This window comes from Poecilia reticulata, linkage group LG22 (genome assembly GCF_000633615.1).
Source record: "Poecilia reticulata strain Guanapo linkage group LG22, Guppy_female_1.0+MT, whole genome shotgun sequence".
Taxonomy (NCBI): domain Eukaryota; kingdom Metazoa; phylum Chordata; class Actinopteri; order Cyprinodontiformes; family Poeciliidae; genus Poecilia; species Poecilia reticulata.
The window spans coordinates 21,303,198-21,324,695 of NC_024352.1; the positions used below are offsets into that span (position 1 = coordinate 21,303,198).

The 21,498-nt window shown below is 35.3% G+C and overlaps 1 protein-coding gene across 1 annotated transcript in view; it reads left to right on the top strand.

Moving 5' to 3' along the window:
* prima1 (proline rich membrane anchor 1) overlaps positions 1–13,047 on the top strand; it is a 27,149-nt gene extending 14,102 nt beyond the window's left edge. The window contains exon 4 of the mRNA XM_008400079.2: positions 10,536–13,047. Within this exon, the coding sequence (XP_008398301.1) occupies positions 10,536–10,635 (100 nt within the window). The 3' untranslated portion in view covers positions 10,636–13,047. The remainder of the gene's footprint in view (positions 1–10,535) is intronic.
* Positions 13,048–21,498: the final 8,451 nt, after the last annotated feature.

Sequence of the window (21,498 nt, forward strand, 5' to 3'; positions counted from 1 at the left end):
GGCGCGCCGCCCCCTCCAGACGGGGTTTTGGCGCCCTCTCTGGTGCTGCGCCCCTATGCGTTGCATACCCTGCATACCCACTTTTTGCGCCACTGGGTGGCACAATAAAATTGCAATTTCATCTAAATTTACTGCAGCTTTAGATTGCAATGAACATTTATTTACCCAAACAAAACACATGAGTCTGTTTAGGATGAGAAAACTATCAAGTAGATTTGTTTGTTACAGTGGCATTGTTTTCCAAAGTGGGAGCATCAGAAATTTGAAAGTAAGATGAGAAAAAAAAAATCTTTAAATCAGAAATTTTATTTTAAAAAGTCTGTTTTTCAGTCATTTTTATATTACATAAGTTAATATATCTTACTGGAGACTGAAATTGAAAAATGAAATAGTCTTTATTTTCATTTGTCATTTTCATCTTTGAGTGGCTGCAAGTCAAATTTCATCAAGTTGCTTTGAAATGACAAGAAAAACACGAAAGGAGGAAACGACTAAAAAACCTAAACTGCAGCGATTAAATACAATTTTATGGGATTAGTAAATGGTATAAAATATTACATATTTTCTTATCAAAAGAGAGGACAGAGGTGGAAAATGTTATTTTATAAATTTTACATCAGACTAAAATAAGTCATCAAATATTCCCAGATAAAATTTCCAACACAGAACTCATAGCCAAGTAAAATCATAAGGAAGCATTTATGCTAATTAATTATTGAATAATAAATAAAAGTGAGAAAAAATATGTAAAGATAATTCAGTGTTTCTTTACATATTTTGTAGAATTGTCTGGAAAAGTTTGGGAACATCAAGGCTAATTTTTCCTGCCTGTTAGCTTAGCATAGCTTAACTGGAGTATAGAGACTCAAAAAAGGCCATTTGCTGAAAAAAAAACATCATTAATCATCAATCGCAGTAACGCAGTCTGCTTGTGTGGAATTACCAGTAATCTAATTCCTTTCTTTGCAATTATAATCCCTTATTTCACTCGTTACTTGAAATTAGTGAGCTTTTTCACGCCCCTGTTCCTGAAGCAAGCGAAAGCAGTAATTCAGTGTCCTGGTCAGTAACAATGTGAGAGAGAGTTTGTCACTGTGAAGAACACATTTGGTTATATATAGCCCTTCCAGCCGCTCAGTGGTCCGGGCTTTCCCAGTGAAAACCAGCTGGCCGAGGGCCAAAGCCGGAGCATCACAGACTGAAGATGAGCCAGCTCTGCAGGTCCCAGCCCTCCTACCCTTTAGTTAGTGCTTATAATCTCAGTCTGCCAGTCATCTGTCAGAAGCAAAGGGGCTGAAGCAGAATAACAACTTTTCTAACAATCTTTTTCTAAAGTCAACAGCACCAGGGAGTGAGCAAAGGATTCAGACACATGCTGCGTTTGTGTTGCTGTGCCATCCAAAGCAAAAGACATGATGCTGCAGTCCAGGCAGTTGGCCATCTACAGAGCCAAAACAATGAAACCCAAACCATCTGACTGATGAATCCTTTTCCTAATCACTCCCTGCTCTGGGAGGCTCGTCTGAGGATAATTCAATCCCAAACAGATGACCGCAAACGGGGGGGAAAAGTATAATCTCCAGGGTTATAACAGTTTGGGTTTCTTCATTATAACTTCAGTTTGTTTTGCTGCAACGTTTTGTTTGTCTAATTGAGTTAGTTTTTAGGAGTTTGTTTGCTGTCTTTTATTAGTCATTATTAGTTAAATGTTGTTTAGTTTCACATTAGTTTTTGTGAGTTATATTAGTAGTTTTAGTTTTTTCATCACTGAAAACTGAGACGGGTAAGACCAATCAGCGCCAAGGAAAACAAATGCTGCTCCTGGATTGGCTGCTTTTCAAAGACGCCGGTCTTTGAAAAGCAGCCAATCCAGGAGCAGCATAAATAACCTAGCGTGTGGAGTAGGTTTGCAATAGTTTTGGGTTTTATGTTATAGTTTTATTTAATAAAAAGTTAATGCTTTTGGTGTCTGGAAATGCGCTGTTTCAAAAACCTCGTAAGTGTTGAGTCACAATCAGTCACTGCGCCGTTACCTAGCAACCCCAGCCAAGGCCAGCCCCGTTACCTAGCAACCTAAGCAAAGCTTCAGCACATTTGTAATCTTTTCTCTCTCATATTGTTCTGGCATTGAGAAAATACAAACAATTTTTGAATTTGTTTGTCTAATTCAGTTAGTTTTAATCAAACTGGGAATAAATAAATAAATTTCACATCACTTCGAAAGGCTAATAAATATATTCATAAACACAAAAACGAAGGATATTGTATCTATAATTTCAGTATGTTTTAGTTAGTCTTACAAACACAACGTAGATCCAGTTAGTTATAGGTTTTTCCCATTAATTACCATTTTTATTTCTGTCAGTTAGTGAAAATGTTCTCAATATCAGTTTTTATTATTTCATTTGTTTTAGTTAACTATAATAACCTTGATAACCACATATTTACCAACACATTATTCAGCTATTTATTAAAACTGCCAACCCAGCAGCATCGAAACTGAAGCCACGTTTTACAGCCTGTGTTTAATATCTCTACTTTTTACTCCAACTTCCAGATGGCCGGTGTAATGGTAAACAGCCCAACACATGTCCCAGTTTCTCCACCATCCATTCCCCAAACTTCAAACAGGAAAGTGTGCACTGTGATTGCACAGCTTTGACATGAAATATTCATCTCACCTGTGAAGGGTTGTGTTGCCACCTGCCATGTGCCGACAGCATGACATTTATTATTGAAGGGCCGGGTAGAGGTCGCTCCGAGGGCCCGGCGCTGTGGCCCCGTGCGGTGGCCCGAAGTGACATGGTCACTCCGTGGAGAGATTACATCCTGGGGAAAATAAACAAGCCTGAAAATCCATCCGTCTGGAAGCAGAACGACACATGAAACATCACAAAAACAGCTTTTATAAGCCTGCTTTGCCTCTGATTGTTCACTGCAATGAAGTAATTAAGAGAAATGAGCTGGATAATTATTTCTTTTAATAATTATATAGAGGAACAGCAGAGAGTAAAATGATTGCTTCTGTAGCTCTGCTAAGCTTTTGTGAGTAAAATAATATATTTACCAGAAAAAAATAATAATTTGGGGGTCTTTTTCTGCAGCTTTAAACAAGTGCAGTTTGAGTCTGCAAAGGCAGCGCGCCAAACAGTTAGGAAAGACAGACAAAAAGATGCTGAGGTCAGCAGGACCAATTTACTTAATGAGAAAGATAAAGATAAAAGACAGTCAGCAAAACATGAGGTTTGTGCGAGGAGGGATTAGAAATGAACAGCCGCAGAGAGACGAACGATAAGGACTCATAAATGGTGGCTCGTTAAATGTAGGATCTAATGAAGCTACTTAATTATATTTATTTACTTAAATTTAATCTCTCATTAAGAGAGTACAGCATTGCATTAATTGAATATGTGCTCTCCTGAGGATCGTTAGCCAAATTAAAAGTGCATTTTGATAATAAACTTTCAGCAGATGTTAAACATTTCTGTATTAAAATCAAAATATTCGATATTTCATTAGATGTGAACAGAAAATCGTCATTAGTGGCTGAAATAAAGGCTTAAATATTTCACTGTGTGAAAAGCAAAACAAATCAAACTGGCAGGAAGGATTAAATTAACTTTGTTTGTAATGCTTGTGCATGGACTAAAAAGATCAGAATCATTGTCTCAAACCTTTTGTTTACAGTATAGTTGGTCATGACGTTCAAAGAGTTTTACTTTGAACTTTGTTTAATATGAGTCTAAATAAAAAATTCATCATGATACCTCAGATATACATTTTACATTTGGACATGGTTTAACAGGATTCTTATACGTGGATTAAAATATTATTTCAGTTCAGTCTAGAGTCTGAAGATGACGGCTTTCTGCACAAGTCTTGATCAGAGAATGTTTCATCTGATTTTTGAGTTGAAGCTACAGTTCATCTCCAGGCTGTTGGTCTCATGTATGGATGGAAGGACGATGCTACATATTAAACTCTCCCACTTCGTATTCAGCCACTTAAGCATCCTGACAGAATGATACTGCCACCACCATGTTTTACTGATGGCTGTTCCTGTATTCACAGCTGTAGTGTATTTAAATGCGATTAGTTTTTTATGAACAGGTTACCCTGGTGAAAAATGTATACTTTAGTATACTAAATTTTAACATACTTCAGTATACTTTTATCGATGTACTTATCTGTACTATTTTGGAACAACTAATTTTGTGCTTAGTATACTTTAGTAGTATTTAAATAGTATTAAATTACAACTAATAGTATAATTTAGTATATTATATTGTACTTTTTTGGAACAACTTCAATTATACTTTTTAAATATATTTCAGAGCTTTATTACTATATTTTTATATAATTATTATATTTTGAGTGTAATAATTCTGTCTCAGAATTATATTAAAAATATATATTTAATATACTTCAAATATATTTTAAATATACTATTAATATATTAGTAATGTATTTAAATTACACTTAATTTTTAGTTTTGATTTTCTGCTATTGATAATAAACTACAATCTTAATTACTCGTGAAAGTCTTTATTCCTACGTACCTATTTTGTAAATGACATGCATAACTACACTGCAGTACTTAATTGATTTAGGCTAAAATTACATGGAAAGATTAATTACACGAGATGCCCAAGGTAATTCAAATATTTTGTTTTATTACCAACATTTTAAAATTGTCCAATTTTACTCACAACTTTATAAACTTTACATAAATTATCAGTTTACACATCAAAAGTGAACACATGAACATGAAAATTTAAGTGCAACAATAAAACATGAAAGTGAGGATCAACGACAGAACATTCTCGTTCACTGCGACTTACAGAATCCTACAAAAAAGAACAATAGAGCAATTAAACAGAGAAAGCATTTGTATTTAAAGAGAACAGAAAAATGGCAAATAAAAAAATAATACTTAAAATTTTAAGACGTTGTGAACTCGCCATGTATGTGACATCATAAGAACTGATGATGATTGGGACCGGATGCCTGGGGTGGAAAAACATTTCTGGGTGTCTTCTTTGCCTGTTTATGTTAGAAGTAGAAAAAAATAGTCAACAATGTTAGTTGATGTTGGCATTAACTATGAAGCTGTTTTAAGTGTGGACTTAAGGAGACAAACTACCTTAAAATCTTTCCATCCATGATCTGAACACGCTGATTCTTGCAGGGTGGTGAGGGGGGCTGGTGGTGCCCATCTCCAGCAGCCATCAGATGAGAGGCAGGGTTCMCCCTGGACAGGTCACCAGTCCMTCACAGGGCCCTGAAAGCCAACAACAAATAAAAAAAATGAAAGATAAATGTTAGATTAACAAGGAGAGAAACATTCGTTCCAGTTACCTTTAAATCAAATCATGTTCATTAAGCACTTAGTGTTGGTAACACAGCAGTTTTTGTTGTTGAAAATGTAGCTAGYTCCTCATTGAAAMAACAAACTTACATCATGAAGACGATGTGGAGGTTCATCCTCAGAGCTGGTTGGTGATCTGGTGGAGTCAGAGCTTCTTCTGAGACAGAAAGTCTTTAGGTTTTCTAACACCTGATTTCTCTGGCTTCCTCTTTCATCTTCATTTGCTTAGTTAGACTGAAAACATATGTTGAAGATAAAATCATTGATGAACGAGTTAGAACAACAACMACCTCACAATATCAAAGTCTCTTTGTCTTATGGAGCTTAATTAAAACCAGGTTAGTTTATGAATTAAAGTATAAGTCAAAACAAACAGCCTCCATGCAGTTATAACATGAAGCTGAATGATTACTATAGTAATAATCATACAAGTCACAATGAAATTGATAAAATATTTATTTAGGAAACCAACGTAAGTTATATATCTTTACTGCACTGTTAATAATTAAATGAAGATAATTAATAAGCAAACTTACCACCAGCTAGCAACACTTAGCAGCCTTCGTCCCCCCCCCGGGCTCCTTTTGTGACGCACATTTCATTTCCATCGGTTGTTGTCCCGTTGTGTTGTCGTCTAACTCGGASTAGGACGTCACCAGCTTGAATTTACCWAAATTAGTAACTATTGTSAAGGCCCTCTCTACTTTKAAGGCAATATTATGCGAGTAAAAATGGCGAATTTGAACAGCGTCTGTTATCTTCCCTGCTTCAAGTTTTTTCTTCTCTTTGTGGCGTTTTTTAAATAAATGAAAGTGTGCGATACCGCCACCATCTGGTCTGGAGTGTGAACTGGAGCTAATGCCGTTGATTATAAGGTTTTACATACACATCTGAAAATGGATGATTATTCTTTTTTATTGTATGCAATTTTAATAAATAGTAAAAGATTATTAAGGCACTTAAAAATTCATACATATTCATTCATATTTTGTTCACTTAAAGCATACTTTTATTTAATATATTAAAAGTGTATTTTGGTACAATTATGTTTAAAGTTCTAATTTCGAAATTGGTACAAGTGTATTTTTAATATACTCCAGATATACTTATAGGTAGTACACTTAATATTTAGTATACTTAAAGTATACTTTCACAAATTTAAGTATGTTTGAAGCATACTAAAGTATACTTTTTTCACCGGGGTAGGATAGGTGGGCTATACCAAACATTCATTAGATATTTAGCACAAAGTCATTCGGCCTCATCTGTTTTAGGTCCAATTGTCACGTTAAATCCAAGTAAGTTGTTGCTGGCCACGCCCCCAACTCAACGTTTACACTCACCCATGGAAATGGCTGCAAACAGATGGGCAATTTAACAACCATACATCTTTGAAAAGCATTAGTAGAGTGTCCTGCACAACCAACAAGAATTTAGCAAGCGGTTTCTGGATGTTAAGTGAACAACTAAACACTTGTCTTTTCCAGCTGCCATTGTACAGCACATACAGCATTAAAACCAGCTGACCAAATATGCTGGAGTTCTGCTAGGGTTGCTAGGAAACAGGCTGCGCTTTGCAGGGGTTGCTAGGTGACGGGTAATGCTTGCTGACTGGTAATTTTGTCTTTCAAAGGTATTTGAAACAGCTCATTTTTCAAATACTAAAAGACATTAACTTAATGATAAAATAAACAGCTGAGTGTTTTTTTTAAGTTCTTCAGCTGTTTTTAGAAGCAGTAGAAACTCAGCCAGAACCACAACAAAATGCTAAATGGGAATTTTGCATAATAGGTCACCTTAAAAGGAACATCATAAATCAATCACTCATATTATCTTAGTTGGGTCTGAAAACTATTTAAACTTGTTTAAGTTGTAATTGACTTTGTATGTGGAAGCTAGTATTTCCAATTTACAAGATTCTGGTTAGAATTGATCATTGATTAGAGACTCAAATCCTTTCAGGAGCTGCAGGTTTATTGTGACACGTGAAAAGTAGGGAAATTCCCCGGCTGCTTGAACACACCGGGATCCATCGGTGAAATTCTGGTCCATCCTAATTCCCAGAGCTGCGGCTGCATCAGTGCGGCATCTCAAACCCAGCAGCAGAATGTGTTTCCCCCCTGAGGCTGGGCACTTTCATTTCTGAGCGTCCACATGGACACAGCAGGCAGCGTCTGTCCTATAAGGCCGTCCTGTGTCCCTGGTGTGCTCTCATACAAACCCAGCCAGATGACACAAGTCTTAGTCATCGTCTCACACTTTGTTCACAGTTTTTTTTCTCTCTCGCTAACTTTTATGACCTTCAGCAAAAGAATGCAACTTTGAATTTATTAAAAAGCACAGAGGATTGTAGGGTGCCGTATGTGAAGTTACACAACACAGTTAAAAATTAACAGCAATAAGTTGGTTTATTTAGCCTGTCATAAGAGGAAAGGAATCAGGGTCCATTTGTCAACGTCATATTTTCACCATGTCATTCATTTATCCATTTATAATTGTCACAGTTTCAAAATGAATATTTAATTAGCAAGCTAAATATTTACTTTACATCTAAATATGTAGCTTCAAACTACATATTTATTTCTGAAAACATGCTAAGCTCATCAAGACCAAGTCAAAAACTCTAGAATCCTTCCCCAAACTACATATCTAGTTCTAGTTCTAGCTAATATGCAAGTTCGCCTGCCGATAACCGGAAGTGGACCATAAAACTAAACTAGACTGCTTCTTTTCCTCCTAACATGTGAAACATTTCAGCTTAAAACAAAGGAGGTGGGATGTTTTCCAATGGATCGGCAGCAACAGTGACTGCACTGACTCACCAGCTGTTCAGAGCTAAAAATATCTAGCTTGCTAGCTAAATATTTAGTTTGGAGATACTTAATTGGCAATCTAACTATTTAGCTTTTTAGATAGCTTACTAAATATTTAGTTTAGAACTAGTAAATATTCCTCTTTCTAATGAGATATTTAGTTTGAAACAGTAACATTTACAAACGAATGAATAATATAACTTTAAAAAATGGACTCATGACATGCTAAAAGTATTTCTGCTAATTTTTTTACTTTACAAACGACACCCCATACTGGATTGTCTATGTATCTGTGTATCACTTTTTCACAATAATTACAGTCATAAGTGCCTTTCATTTTAAATTGAATTAAACATTAGGTTTTAAATTATAACGAGAGCTTGTTTAAACTAAATTGAAGGCAGTTTATGCTGACTTCTGCCATACTACAAGGTTTACCATACTTTTGACAATATTCATATTCAGTACATTCTCCATATTTTGTAACATTACAGCTACAACCTTCATTGCATTTTATTGTAATTTCATGGGGTTGATCAACACAAACTAGTTCACAACTATGAAATGTTATAAAAAATAACAATAAGGTATTTGTTGACTTTAGATTTGCAAAACAGCTGAACTCAGTCTGACTGGAGAGTTTCTCTGAATGTCAATTTTCAAGACTTGATTTTTTGTTTGGATTTAGGTCTTTGGTTTCCCCCCAGTCTCCAGCTTCAGGTCTTTTGTAGCTTCTAACCAGTTTTTGTTGGTCTGGTCTGATCCGCATTTGGAAACTGAACAACTTCACTGCTGGGAAAAATGCTTCCCTGTGACATGATGCTGTCACTACTATGTTTTGCTGTGGTTATATTTGTTTTCTTACATACTGTGCTTTTCATTTATGTCACAAACAACTTTTTTTTGGTCTATTCTGGAGAATAAAACAGAATATTAACCTGAGCTTTCAGCCATGAGGACGAAGGACGAGACACACAGTGAGAATGTTGCTCTGATGGTCAGGACCAAGTACAGTGTTGAGTTGGACAATGACTGTACTCACTGTATTCAGATCTGTCTCCAAGTTACATAAGCCTGTGTGGGGACAGAGGCTGAGGGGGCTGATGAAAAGCCACAGTACACTGGACAAACATAATATAACCAAAAAGGCTTTATGGAGTGCATGAAAAGGGCCACACTGAGTGAAACGGCTATTAGCGACGAAGGGATCATGGGTCGTAGCTGCATTTTGTAGCAGTCCTTACTCACAAAGAGGATGGAGTTCAGTGTGGAGCAGAAATAGGACATGTCATGTATTTCCCAAGCTGTTTTGACAGCATTGCATGCTTATTACTTAGAGGGGAAATTACATCTACCAGTCCATGTAGGTAATTGCCATATCTGCTGCATGGTGATGTATTTTCGCTCCTGTCTCCTTGCAAAATTGACCTTTAAATATTGAGCTTATTTACAGGAAGGATTGCCCAGATCAACAAATCCAGGAGAGGAGCTGCAGAAATCAAATCATCTTAAACTTGACATATTGTGCTTCCTTGAACAGGTTAGGATAGGTCTATACATGACATCTTCATTACATTTTTGTCAGTTTTGACTCATTTGAACTCGTTTCACAATGAGCCATTTTTGGGGCTCTGTCACTTTAAATCCAAATAAGCTGCTGCCTGCCACGACCCCAAATCAACATTTACACTCGAACGTGGAAATAGCTGCTAACAGATGAGAAACTATGCAACCGTACAACTTTGAAATGCAGAATTAAGAATGCAGCAAATGGTTTCTGAATGGTAAGTCAGAACCAAGACAGGAGTTTAAAAAATCTAATCAAATTTTATTTGTATAGCACATTTCAGCAACAAGGCAGTTCAAAGTGCTTTACATCATAAAACACAAAAATCAACAATTAAAACAGCAAAAAAAATTTTCGCAATTCAGTTGTAAACAACTGAATAGGAAAAATAAATTGTTATAACATAATTTTATATAGAAATCTGCTGAATGATACATGTAATAGAAGGTCACAAAAGACAGGACAAAATACTTGTCTTTTCCAGTAGATATTGTCCAGCTAACCAAATGTGCTTTAGCTGAGTTCTTGAGTTGCTAGGTGACGGGCAGAACTCTGCTTGCTGGGGTTGCTAGGTAACGGGCGGAACTCTAGGTGAAGGCCAGTGCCTGCTAATTTGCAACGTTACATTCGCAGATTTTTTAAACTGCTCATCTTCCAGACACCAAAATGTTCAAAATGTGAATTTTTGCCTAATAGGTCTCCCCTACAGAGACAAACAGACTGGAAATTGTAATGACAGACAGGACGAATGTTATGCCTCAGAATTTGACCTCGTGTTTGTTGACAGGAAACCACTGCGAAAGGAGGAGAACGGGACGAGTCGCGGGGAGTACGCCATGAGCATCCGCAACAAGAAGGCCCTGGGTACAAACAACACTGTGGTATAGACTTTTCTCCTGGTCCAGGAAGTAATCACCATCATGTCTACATCATGTCTCCTGAAAACAACAGACCCTTCCCAACCCTTAGCGCGACTTGGGTTCACCAGAAGCTTTCAGACAGGTAAACCTCTCCTCTTTGTTTGGCATTTAGCCCGGACTGAAGATGCCCTTTCGCTCAAGAGGAGCTGAAAAAAGACGGAAAGCAGAGCAAAATCGGAGCAGAAAAGACAGAGAGACAGGATCCACAACTCCCTGTGGTGTCAAAAGTGGCACAGCAGACCGGGCATTATGCTTTTAGTAACAGCAAGTGTTGCTGACAGGCTGGTTGGCTGCAGGCTGGAGAGGAGCTGTCTGCCAGTCTGCAGCAGATCCAGACCTCACGCACTGTTGACGTCTGCAGCGGGACAACAAGCAACCAGACGGGCCAACCAACAACATGCATGATGTTTTTACAGAGAATGAAAGATTTTTTTATAACCCTCCTCTCTGTCACGGTCTCCACCTTTTGTTCTCCGTTTTACCACACGCGTTGTGAAAGGCAGGATCTGCCTCTGAGATGTGGATTCATCTGACTATGCAATATAAAGAAATTAATATTTAACAGAGAAGAAGAGCAGCAACATCAACACGGGACGTCCTGGTTGTTTTACCACGCCAAAAAAAGAGACTTCTGTTCCCTGTAATATATCTTAAGTCATTCATTTATTTATTTTATTTAACTATCTTCAAATTTATTTTTATACTTAAAGACAACTGTCCTGTAATTTACACACATGCTTACAAATCTTGGGCATTTTGATGAATTTGTCTTTTTTCTTGATTGCTCTGTTTTTTTAAGCAAATAATTTGTAAACTATGTTAATCACTAGTGATCTTCCTGTCAGTCTGATGAGACTCTGTTTTCTCTCTCTGGGTGTTGCAACGCAGACAAGGAAAGAAGAAGTGAGGTTCCTGCTTACATTGGATTTATAAGGGAAATTAGCAGCCAGGTGCTGCTGATCATGCCGTTTACACTGCAAAAACAGAAAATCTTACCACTAAAATAGTGGTAAGATTATTTTAGTTTCTAGAAACTAAAATAGTTTCTAAAAAATATTCTAGTACACCTGAAATAAGATATAAGAGGTTGTTTAGGTCAATTATTCCTTAATATTGATGAAAAAGTGTTAGTTCCACTGGTGGATTATTTCACATACAACAAGAATTTTTCCTATATGAGTGAAACAATCTGCAAATGGAACTAGAATTTTTTCATCACTATTAAGAAATTGCTTACTTAAAACAAGCTCCTATATTTTGCTGAAAGGTCACTTCTAAGTTAGTTTCATCTTATTTCTCAAAATACTTGAAATTAGACCCAAAATACTTGGCAAATTTGTTTTGCATTGCATTTGCCTGGCCGTTGCACTGCAAAAACCCAAAATCCTAAAGCATTTTTGGCCTAGTTTCTAATCCAAATATCTTAGTGCACCCAAAATAAGAAAAAACTAACTTGCAAATAACTTTTCAGCATAAAATACAGGTTTATTTTAAGTTAATATTTATTTAATATTGATGAAAAAGTGCTAGTTCTGGCAGATTATTTCACAATGGAAAAACTTATTGTTATAAGATGCAAACACAACTGCAAATCTACCAAAGCATGCCTGAAAAATAAGAAGAATCAAGGTTTCACAATGGCCTAGTCAAATCCCAGGCTTCAGCCTTTTTGAAAAGTTGGTTAGGAATTTCAGAGAGCGTTGCAATGATAAAACAGAGCTCCAACTTTTAAAAAACTTCGTTAATTTGTTCCATTTAAAAAATTAAGTTTTTCAAACTTGCTTTATTTAAGCTTTTTTTAACATAATAATTCTTAATAAACTTAATATATTTACTTGCATAAACTCAATTTGTTTACTTGTGGCAAATTAACGACATTTTTTTAAAGTGAGATCATCTATTGTCTTTTTTCAGTGTGGCCAATAATAATGAAAAAGACACAAACCACTGCTTTGTTGCTGCTAATGGTGGCTACTGAATCAAGGGGTGTACTTACTTTATTGTTCCCATGTCTGTCTTTCAGCTCACCAGACTTACGGTAGAAAGTCAGGGTCTCTATGATGTGCTATGTGAATGTGTGTTTCCAGGCCTTTTTTTCCTGTACTCCGTCACGCAACAGTCTCAAATCTTCACGGTTTGTTTCCAGTCACGTAATCAGCCTGTACGGAGAGAAATTTGTTCCAATATTATTGCGAGCAACAAATAAAATATGTACAAAAAAATTTAATAAAAAATAAATAAAGTATGAAAAAGTATCAGCCTGCAACTTAAATATTTGAAATTACTCTCTAGTCATAATTTTTGATCAAGAAGTTTTTTTAATTTACATTTTTTGATATTTGTAAATTTAAGAGAATCAAGTAGCTCAAGAAAAAAGTTGTATGCTAATAAAAATTGTATTTAGATTTTATTCTTGTTCAACTTTATTTTCGTAATTTTATGACTTTAATCTTGTAATTTTACAACTTTATTCTCATATTATTTTGACTTTATTCTTAGATTATGACTTTATTCTTGTAAAATTACAACTTTATTTTTATAAAATTGTTACTTTATTCTATAAATAATATAACTTTATTCTCATATTATTACGTTTTTCTTGTAATATTTTTACTTTTCTTTTGTAAAATTACAACTTTATTCTCATATGAGTTCATTCTCATAATTTTTTTTTTTAGCGTTGCCCTTATACTCCATCATAGAATTTCTTTTTCAAATTAAAAATTTCAAATTTTTGTTTTTTATTTGCAACAAAACTGGAACAAATTCCTCTCCATAAGCCTGACGCCTTCAGCCATGTTTTGTCCAGATCTGACACTCATCATTTTTTCCATCTTACACTGGGCTTCGCCTATAGTTACAGAAACAGGGGATGTGAGTGCTGGGCTGACTTTGTGGCTGAAGACTTACTTATCCAACAGCAACAGGATCAGGTTGCACTGAGGATTTCCACAGCAGAGACGACTGTGACTCAGTGCTGTCACTGCCATCCTCCACATCCTCAGTGGAAAAACACAACGGCTCTGCTTTTTCTTTTCAACGTTAAAGCAGCGTATGTCCATGCATGTGAGTGTGAATGCATTTGGATGTGAGTATCTGTTTGTATGCGAGCGTGCATGCAGATGAGGGCTTTGAGATAAGAGTCTCTGTGAATGTCAGAGATGCATAGATATTGGCTAAACTGTTGAATTTTGGAAGAAAAGAAGAAAAAAAAATTAAACACATGCTTGCATGTAACCATGCACAAGTAATAGCTAACAGTATACCCCACCATGTACCTATATGAGAAAAATGATGGATGCATGAATGTAAATATTGATATTTAAATATCTGCCTTCTGGACTGTTGATTCATGTACAGTGTAACGGATCAGACATTTATACATAGTAATTCTCAATGTGCGACCATTTAGATCCATGTCAATGTTGTCATGTTGATGGAGCAAGCCATTAATGTATATATGGCAATCAATAGTACACACAAAATTTGTGCATTATGACAAACCGATAAAAAAAAATGACGTGCAAAACTTGATCTCACTGCTGAGTTTTTCAGTTGTAAATAAAACTGTAAATAACAACGTGGAAAAACTTGCAGATTTGTCTTTAGTTGCACAGAGGAAAGCAAACGAGTCAGCATGGGATAAAAGGACAGAAAGGAGATTGTTTTTGTCAATTTTGCACATACAAACAAACACACACACACACACACACACACACACACACACACACACACACAGTGGAGGACATGCCCCCGGTCTGTCTCACACATTGCATCTTTAATGTACCTCAACTACCAGACCAGTACTGAGGGGCTTTAATACACAGAAAACTTAGAGGATCAGTCAAGATTTCACCAAAAACTCTGTTTACGCCAGAAAAATATAAAACAAAAAACAAAAAAACCCAAAGAAATAACATCTCAAAAAGGTCGACCATGTAAACATAAAAAATGAAGGTTATTTGACAGTTTTTTTGTTGAAAAAAAGCTTCTTGGCTACAGATTTTACACTCTTGGTGCAACATTTGTAAGGAAAATACATGTGTGGGTGCAGCTGCAGGGTTGTCTGCTCTACCAAAGCCTAACAGCTGTTGGTGAAGGCAGTGTAATGCTGTGGGATAGCATCTGTCTCACTGGAAAAACAAGGCTTGCACTCATTGGATAGAAGCTGCTATTCAGGCATTTTCCTTTATCTTCACTTTTAGAGAGTACGGATTAAAACTATTAATCAATTTACGATTAAATATCGATTAATGGTTTATTAGATTATAATTCATTTCCATGGATTTACTAATAATGTCCGCTAAGTCTTTTTTAGTGTTGTAGTTTGGCCGCCATCCAGCAGAGGGCGCTGCTGGTCATTCTTAAGCGGAACTAATACATAAACAAAGATGACGGCAGGACTGGAACAGAGAAACGGTCAAAATAGAGTCTAGTTTGGGATACAAAATGTACTTTATGCGGTTCTGTTTTAAAATATAAACACTCGACAAGTACTTAAGTTTCAGCTTAATGGCGCTTCATTCGGCCGAACTGCGTCACCAAGTAGCATGAACTCAATCAAACATTACTGATGTGCTACAAAGACGAGTATGTTATTCAAAAAGGCGGAGAAAACGATTTTCTGTTTATTCAGTCGGTAGGACTACAGCTGACACAAAATAACGTTAAAACTTAATGATTTTTTTTAAATTTAGCATATTATGAAAAGACGGTCGATCCTCTTGATACAAGAGAAAATTCTGATAAGATCAATCAGCTTTAGAGTTAGATAGATTAACTCATTAAGCGATAACTTGCACCCCTAGAATACATTATTAAATAGAAAATATGTCTGCTTGTTTTTATATTTTCATTATTAAGTCCAATAAATGGTTCCAAACAAAAGTCAACAGCAAAATAAGCTGTTTGACATTGACAGAGAAGTTTTGAAAAGTTATGTGGGACAACTTTCCTTAGAAATGTGACACCATTTGAGAGGTAATAAACAATCTTTCCAACTGTATTGTAAATACACACTGTTATAATAAAAAAAATGGACAGACTAAACACAAATTTTCTTCTTTTTTTTATGCTAAGTGTACATGAACTGTAGCTCGCGGTGCAAAACAAGCACAGAACAGACCTGTCTGATGGACAAGACCAGTGAAGAGTAATTAAAATGCGAAAAAGGAGCTATAGAGTACTCTGCCTTCCCTGCTTTCGATGGGGGTTGATGGTGATGCCAATGGACACTGTGAGCAATTTAAACATTCATGCATTGTCCAGCCAGGGCGCTGTGGATTTGACTGTAATAAAAACAAAGTGACAGCGCTCAGCAGGGGGTACCAGGGTTTGTAACCGCCTCAACAAATTTTCAAGGCTCTCAGAGGGCACTCCAGTGCAGACAGCGCATCTAGACTCTATGAAATGTACATTCTTTAACCAAGGGATGAAACGATTAATCGTGATTAATCAATTCTTAAAATTATCGTCAACTTATTTAGTAATCGATTAATCATTAACACAATTCTATAAAAGGCAATTTGCTGAAAGAAGAACAAAAATATATGTTTTACATTTCTACCTAGAACTTCTCAGGTGCATGAATAGTTTTAGCTTCTCATGATTATTGATTATTAAGTATCCAATCAATAATCAACAGATTAACCCCATACTTTATTGAGGTTAATTTAAGCAAAAAGGGTTGGACTGGCATACTGATGTTAAAAGTATCTTTTTAGCTTCAGACACATCTTTTGCTATAAATAATTCAGCATACACAAAGGAACTAAGCATACACCCATGCTAAGAAGAAAAAAAATTAATAAATTATGATGATATTGTCAAACAATTAGAAGAATAAAGTCGTATGAGAATAGTACCAAGAGAATAAAATCATAATATAACAAAAATAAAGTTGAAATAATACTAGAATAAAGTCATAATATTACAGCTTTATTTTCGAGTTTATTCTCAAAATATTATTTTATATTTATTTTGACTTCATTCTCCTACAACTTTATTCTCATAATTTAATTTATTTTTGTTTGCTATGTGTTACTTTTGCTTTTATTATGTAATCGGCTATTATAGCATAAAAGACAATAAAATGGTTATTTTCTTTAACTAATTTGATCATTTAATTATTTCCAATATTGTACATAAGGGCTTAAGTTGTTAAATGGAAAATCAGCAGAATATGTTTAACCCGATTAATCGTCAGAATAATCGATTACTAATATAGCGTTACAATGCGCCACCTGTTTCCGGAGCAAAACTGACCTTCACAACGTCGAAGAACCGTCACACACCTTTGTCTGCCGGCGTTAATTACCCCGGCTTGGTGCCTCCAGCTGCCGGCTCATCGGGTCAGCCTCCCATCTGGTCCTCCAGGAGGCGGCAGGCCGGGGCGGGGAGCGAGCTGGATACCTGTGGGACACTGATTGCATAAGCTGCCGCTAATGAGAGAGAGGCGCTCTGTCGGAAAAGGGCCTGCGAGTTCAAACGATCACAACGGTGGCAGTAGCTGACAGATGCAACCCCGGAGCAAAGGGGGGGCTTGATTAAAGTCGCGCACACACCTATGCACGAGCGGCGGACTCAAGCACGTACACACCTGCATCCATCATCACTTGAAAACGCGGTAACCCACGTAGGGGGCGCAGCAGGAGAGAGGCCCTTTGATGAGCAGGACTGATGAGACGCTGCTGCCTGATTCAGCAGGTCACAGCGGAGTGTACGTGCGTGTGTGTGGGTGTGCGTGTGTGTGTGTGTGTGTGTGTGTGTGTGTGTGTGTGTGTGTGTGTGTGTGTGTGTCCATGCTTATTAGTCACACTGTCATTCAAAAATTATACTCAAGTAAGAGTAGCACTACATCAACATGTTGTCATAGTAGTTACAGTTACTCAGTTACATTTACTTGAGTAACTTTTTTTTTTAAATGGACTTCCATGAGGAATTTTTTACTGAGCTGTACTTTTTACTTTTATTTGAATAATTTTATTACAAAGTATTTCTACTCTTACTTTAGTAAAATTTCTGGATTTTCTTCCCACTGAATAAAAAACAAACATGTTTTACCAAAATTTCACCAGAAACAGACACACACCTGCAGGTTCTGTTAAAGTTTAAAACGTTTTTAATTGAAAGAAACTGATTTGGAAAAATGTTTCTTTTGCCTGATTTTGCCTTTTTTTCCCTTTTTTTTTAAACTTATTGTCATTTAAATACCAAAATTTTCACTTTAATTAAATATCAAATGATTGATAAGTTTATCTTTACTCAGTACTTTGACCAAATTCTTTTTACTCCATAACTTAAGTAATTTCTTGTACAGCTACTTTTTGCTTTTACTTGAGTAAAATATCTGAATACTCTACCCACTGTGAGTAACCACTGAAAAAAGAAAGTAACAAAAATGCTTAAGATACAGAATTATCTACAGTTTAATTATAAAGTTTCTTGTTTGTGCACAAATTTTGCTGAAAAGTAACAACACTTCATAATAAAATTACTGTACAGCAAAGTAAAAATACTCCTAATAGTACATTTTTCCAAAAGGTTACTCAAGAAATGTAATTAAGTAAAAGTAACTAGCTACTGCCAAACTCCAGAGTTATTTGATATGAGTTGGGTAGTAACTAGTTACATTTACTTGAGTAACTTTTTGTAAAACATTTTTTTGGGGGGGTCTTTATACTTTTGTAATACTTTTTTAATGAAGTATCGCTATTCTAACCTGAGTAAAAATACATGACATGCAGATGCACCAACAGTTTAAGTTAAAGTTTCTTTTTTTTTCACAAATTTTACTCGAGTAGCGATACTTCACTGTACTCAAGTACTTTTCCCCAATAAAGTTACTTAAGTAAAAGTAACTGAGTAAATGTAAACATCTACTACCCATCTCTGGTTTTAACAAAAGTAAGATACAGCGTACTCAAGTACCCCCTCCACCCCCCCAAAATGTTACTCAAGTAAATGTTACTAAGTAAATGTAACTAGTTACTACCAAACTCTAGAGATATTTGATCCAGTTATTCAAGTTCAATTTACTCAAGTACTTTTTTGGATTTTTTTTTTTGTATTTATACTTTTGTAATACTTTTTTAATGAAGCATTGCTACTCTAATGTGAGTAAAAATACAAGACATATAGAGCCACCGACAGTTTAAGTTAAAGTGTTTTTCCCCCACAAATTTTACTCAAGAGTAGCGATACTTCGTAATAAAATTAGGTAATAAAAGTACTTTTGTTTTTACTTTTACTTTTTACCTTTGTTACTCAAGTAAAAGTAACTTAGCTACTACCCAGCTCTGGTTTTAACAAACATAAACGGACTAAAAAAGTTACATTTTAGCCAAAGAAAAAGGTCTTTATATCATCCCATCTAATTCATCTTAAAGCTCGATAATGAAATCTTTGCAGCAGGGATGAAGATGAAAACAAAGATTAATGCTCTGCTCCGCTTTCTAGCCCTGCTGTCATGTCATCTGTTATTCTCAGACAAGAGCTTTGCGGTAACAAAGTTAGACCCCGCAACAATGCTTAATCACAACAAACCTCATTAGTCCAAAAGGTAATTGTGTTTGCGTGGCATATGCGCGGGGCCAATCTGTTTTGCTGCTGCCAGGGTGGAGCAGGTAAGGTTGGGAGTGGGGAACAACCCAAATGTTCTTGTTTACCTCCAATGTCTGGCTCCGTGTTATCGAGTTACGAGCCGCTGCTGCTGCGGCCCGATCGGCCTCTGATCGATCTGAGCGCTGATTGCGGGAGGCAGCGTGACTGACAGTCCGACAAGCATCTCAGACTCTCTGCCCGCCATGTCAGGGATTTTTGTTTTGTTTTGTTATTGGTTTTTTTATATCCTGCAGGCGCCTGAGCTGATTTAATCGCACCTTCATTATGGTAAACTGGACATTTTCCACGTCTGCGAGGACATCAAAGGGGCTGAATGTCACATTTGAATTTTCCAGCAGGAGGAAGAGGAGGATGAGGATGGCGATTCATACAAAATGACAATCTGTGTTTAGAAACAATAAATAAGTTTAATATCCAGCCTGAAGCCAAACAACCTGAAAATGAAGCGAGAGGACATGGGTTAAAAACGATTTTTTTTTCATACCAGTTGCGATTTCCGATTTTAATCGATTATTTTCTTGCTTTATTTTCTAAAAATAAAAACGTATAACAGAGTATTAGGGCCATACTAACAATAAATTTAAAAAAAGATAAAATTATGAGAATGAAGTAGTATTACAAGACTAAAGTTGAAATATGGAAATGAAGTCGGAATTATTTGAGAATAGTTGTACGAGAATAAAGTTGAAATAATGAGAATAAAGTCGTCTGATAATATACTAGAAAAAAGTTGTAGCATTACAACTAGAAAATAGTCAATATTACAAGAATAAAATCACATTACCTTAAAGTTGAAATAATGTGAAAATAAAGTCATGTTATAGAAACAAAGTTGAAACTGTAATTATTAGAGGACTGTGAACAAGAATAAAGTCATCTGGTTATAAAGTCAAAGTTCACATAAATAATGAGAAAGTTGAAATAAAATGAGAATAAAGTCACATTATAGAAATAAAGTTGAAATACAAGAATTTACTCATAACAGTCATATTATCACAAAAGTCAAAGTGTCAGAAGAAAGTTGTAATTTTATGACTCTTCTCATATTTTATTTTCTAAAATTTCTGTTAAGAAAAATCACAAATGATAGACAATATTTTTAAAAAAGTGTCTTTTATTTCAATATTCCATTCTGAGTTGTACAATGGTGTGTTAGTCAGGCTACGAGAATTTTTGTTAAATTACAAGAACTTAATCATGTTAGCAGAAAAAAGACCCAAAAACTTCTTAAAATTACGAGAAAGAAGCAGATATCAGTTCCTTATTTGAAGTGAACGCAGTTTAAAAGTCCTGCTGCTGATTAGAATTTTTAAATGTAAAATCTATTTTTTTATATTTATGTTAAAATTAAGTAAAACAAAAAGTATAACTTCACAAGATGTTCAGCTTTCCTCAGTTTACGTTTTTGTTTTTCATACAGGAGTTTCCATAAAACTATTACTTTATTCTCTTACACTGAACTGTAAATAAACAAAATCTTAAAAACTATTTTTGGTCGAGTTTCTAGTAAAAATATCTTATTACACTTGAAATAGGATAAATTAACTTATAAGTAACTTTTCAGCAAGATAGTGATTGTTTTAAGTCAATAATTCTTGAATATTAATAAAAATTGCCATTTCTACTGGCATATTTTTCATTAATATATTTTCGTCATGTGTAGTGAAATAATCTGCCAGTTAATTTGTACTTTTTATCAATATTCAAGAATTACTGATTTAAAACAAGCCGGTAAATCTTGCTGAAAAGTTACTTTTAGTTTAGTGTTATTTCAAGTTTACCAATATATTCGCACCAGAAACTAAACAAAAATACTTGGTAATATTTTGTATTTTTGCAGTGTAATATTATTTTCTTGTATTATTTTGAGAATTATTGTATTATTTCACTGCCGGTTTATTACTATATTTTTGAATTTTTTTTGACGTAAACAAACAAAAACAATCGTAGCCTGGACCTAATATTCGGCTGTGGAGACAACTTTAATTCAAAGTGTAAATAAATAGAAGCTTTAAAACAAGATGGCCGCCCATCTGATCTATGGAAACCCAAAGGAACACATAGGGTGGTGGGAAAAAAAAAATAAATCCAGATTTTCCATAAATTAAATCTTCAAAAACTAAAAAGTCGATCTATAAACTTGATTTACTTTAACAGAGTCAGAAGCTTTTGCTTTTTAGCAACAATAGAAAGTTTTCACAGTCGTCC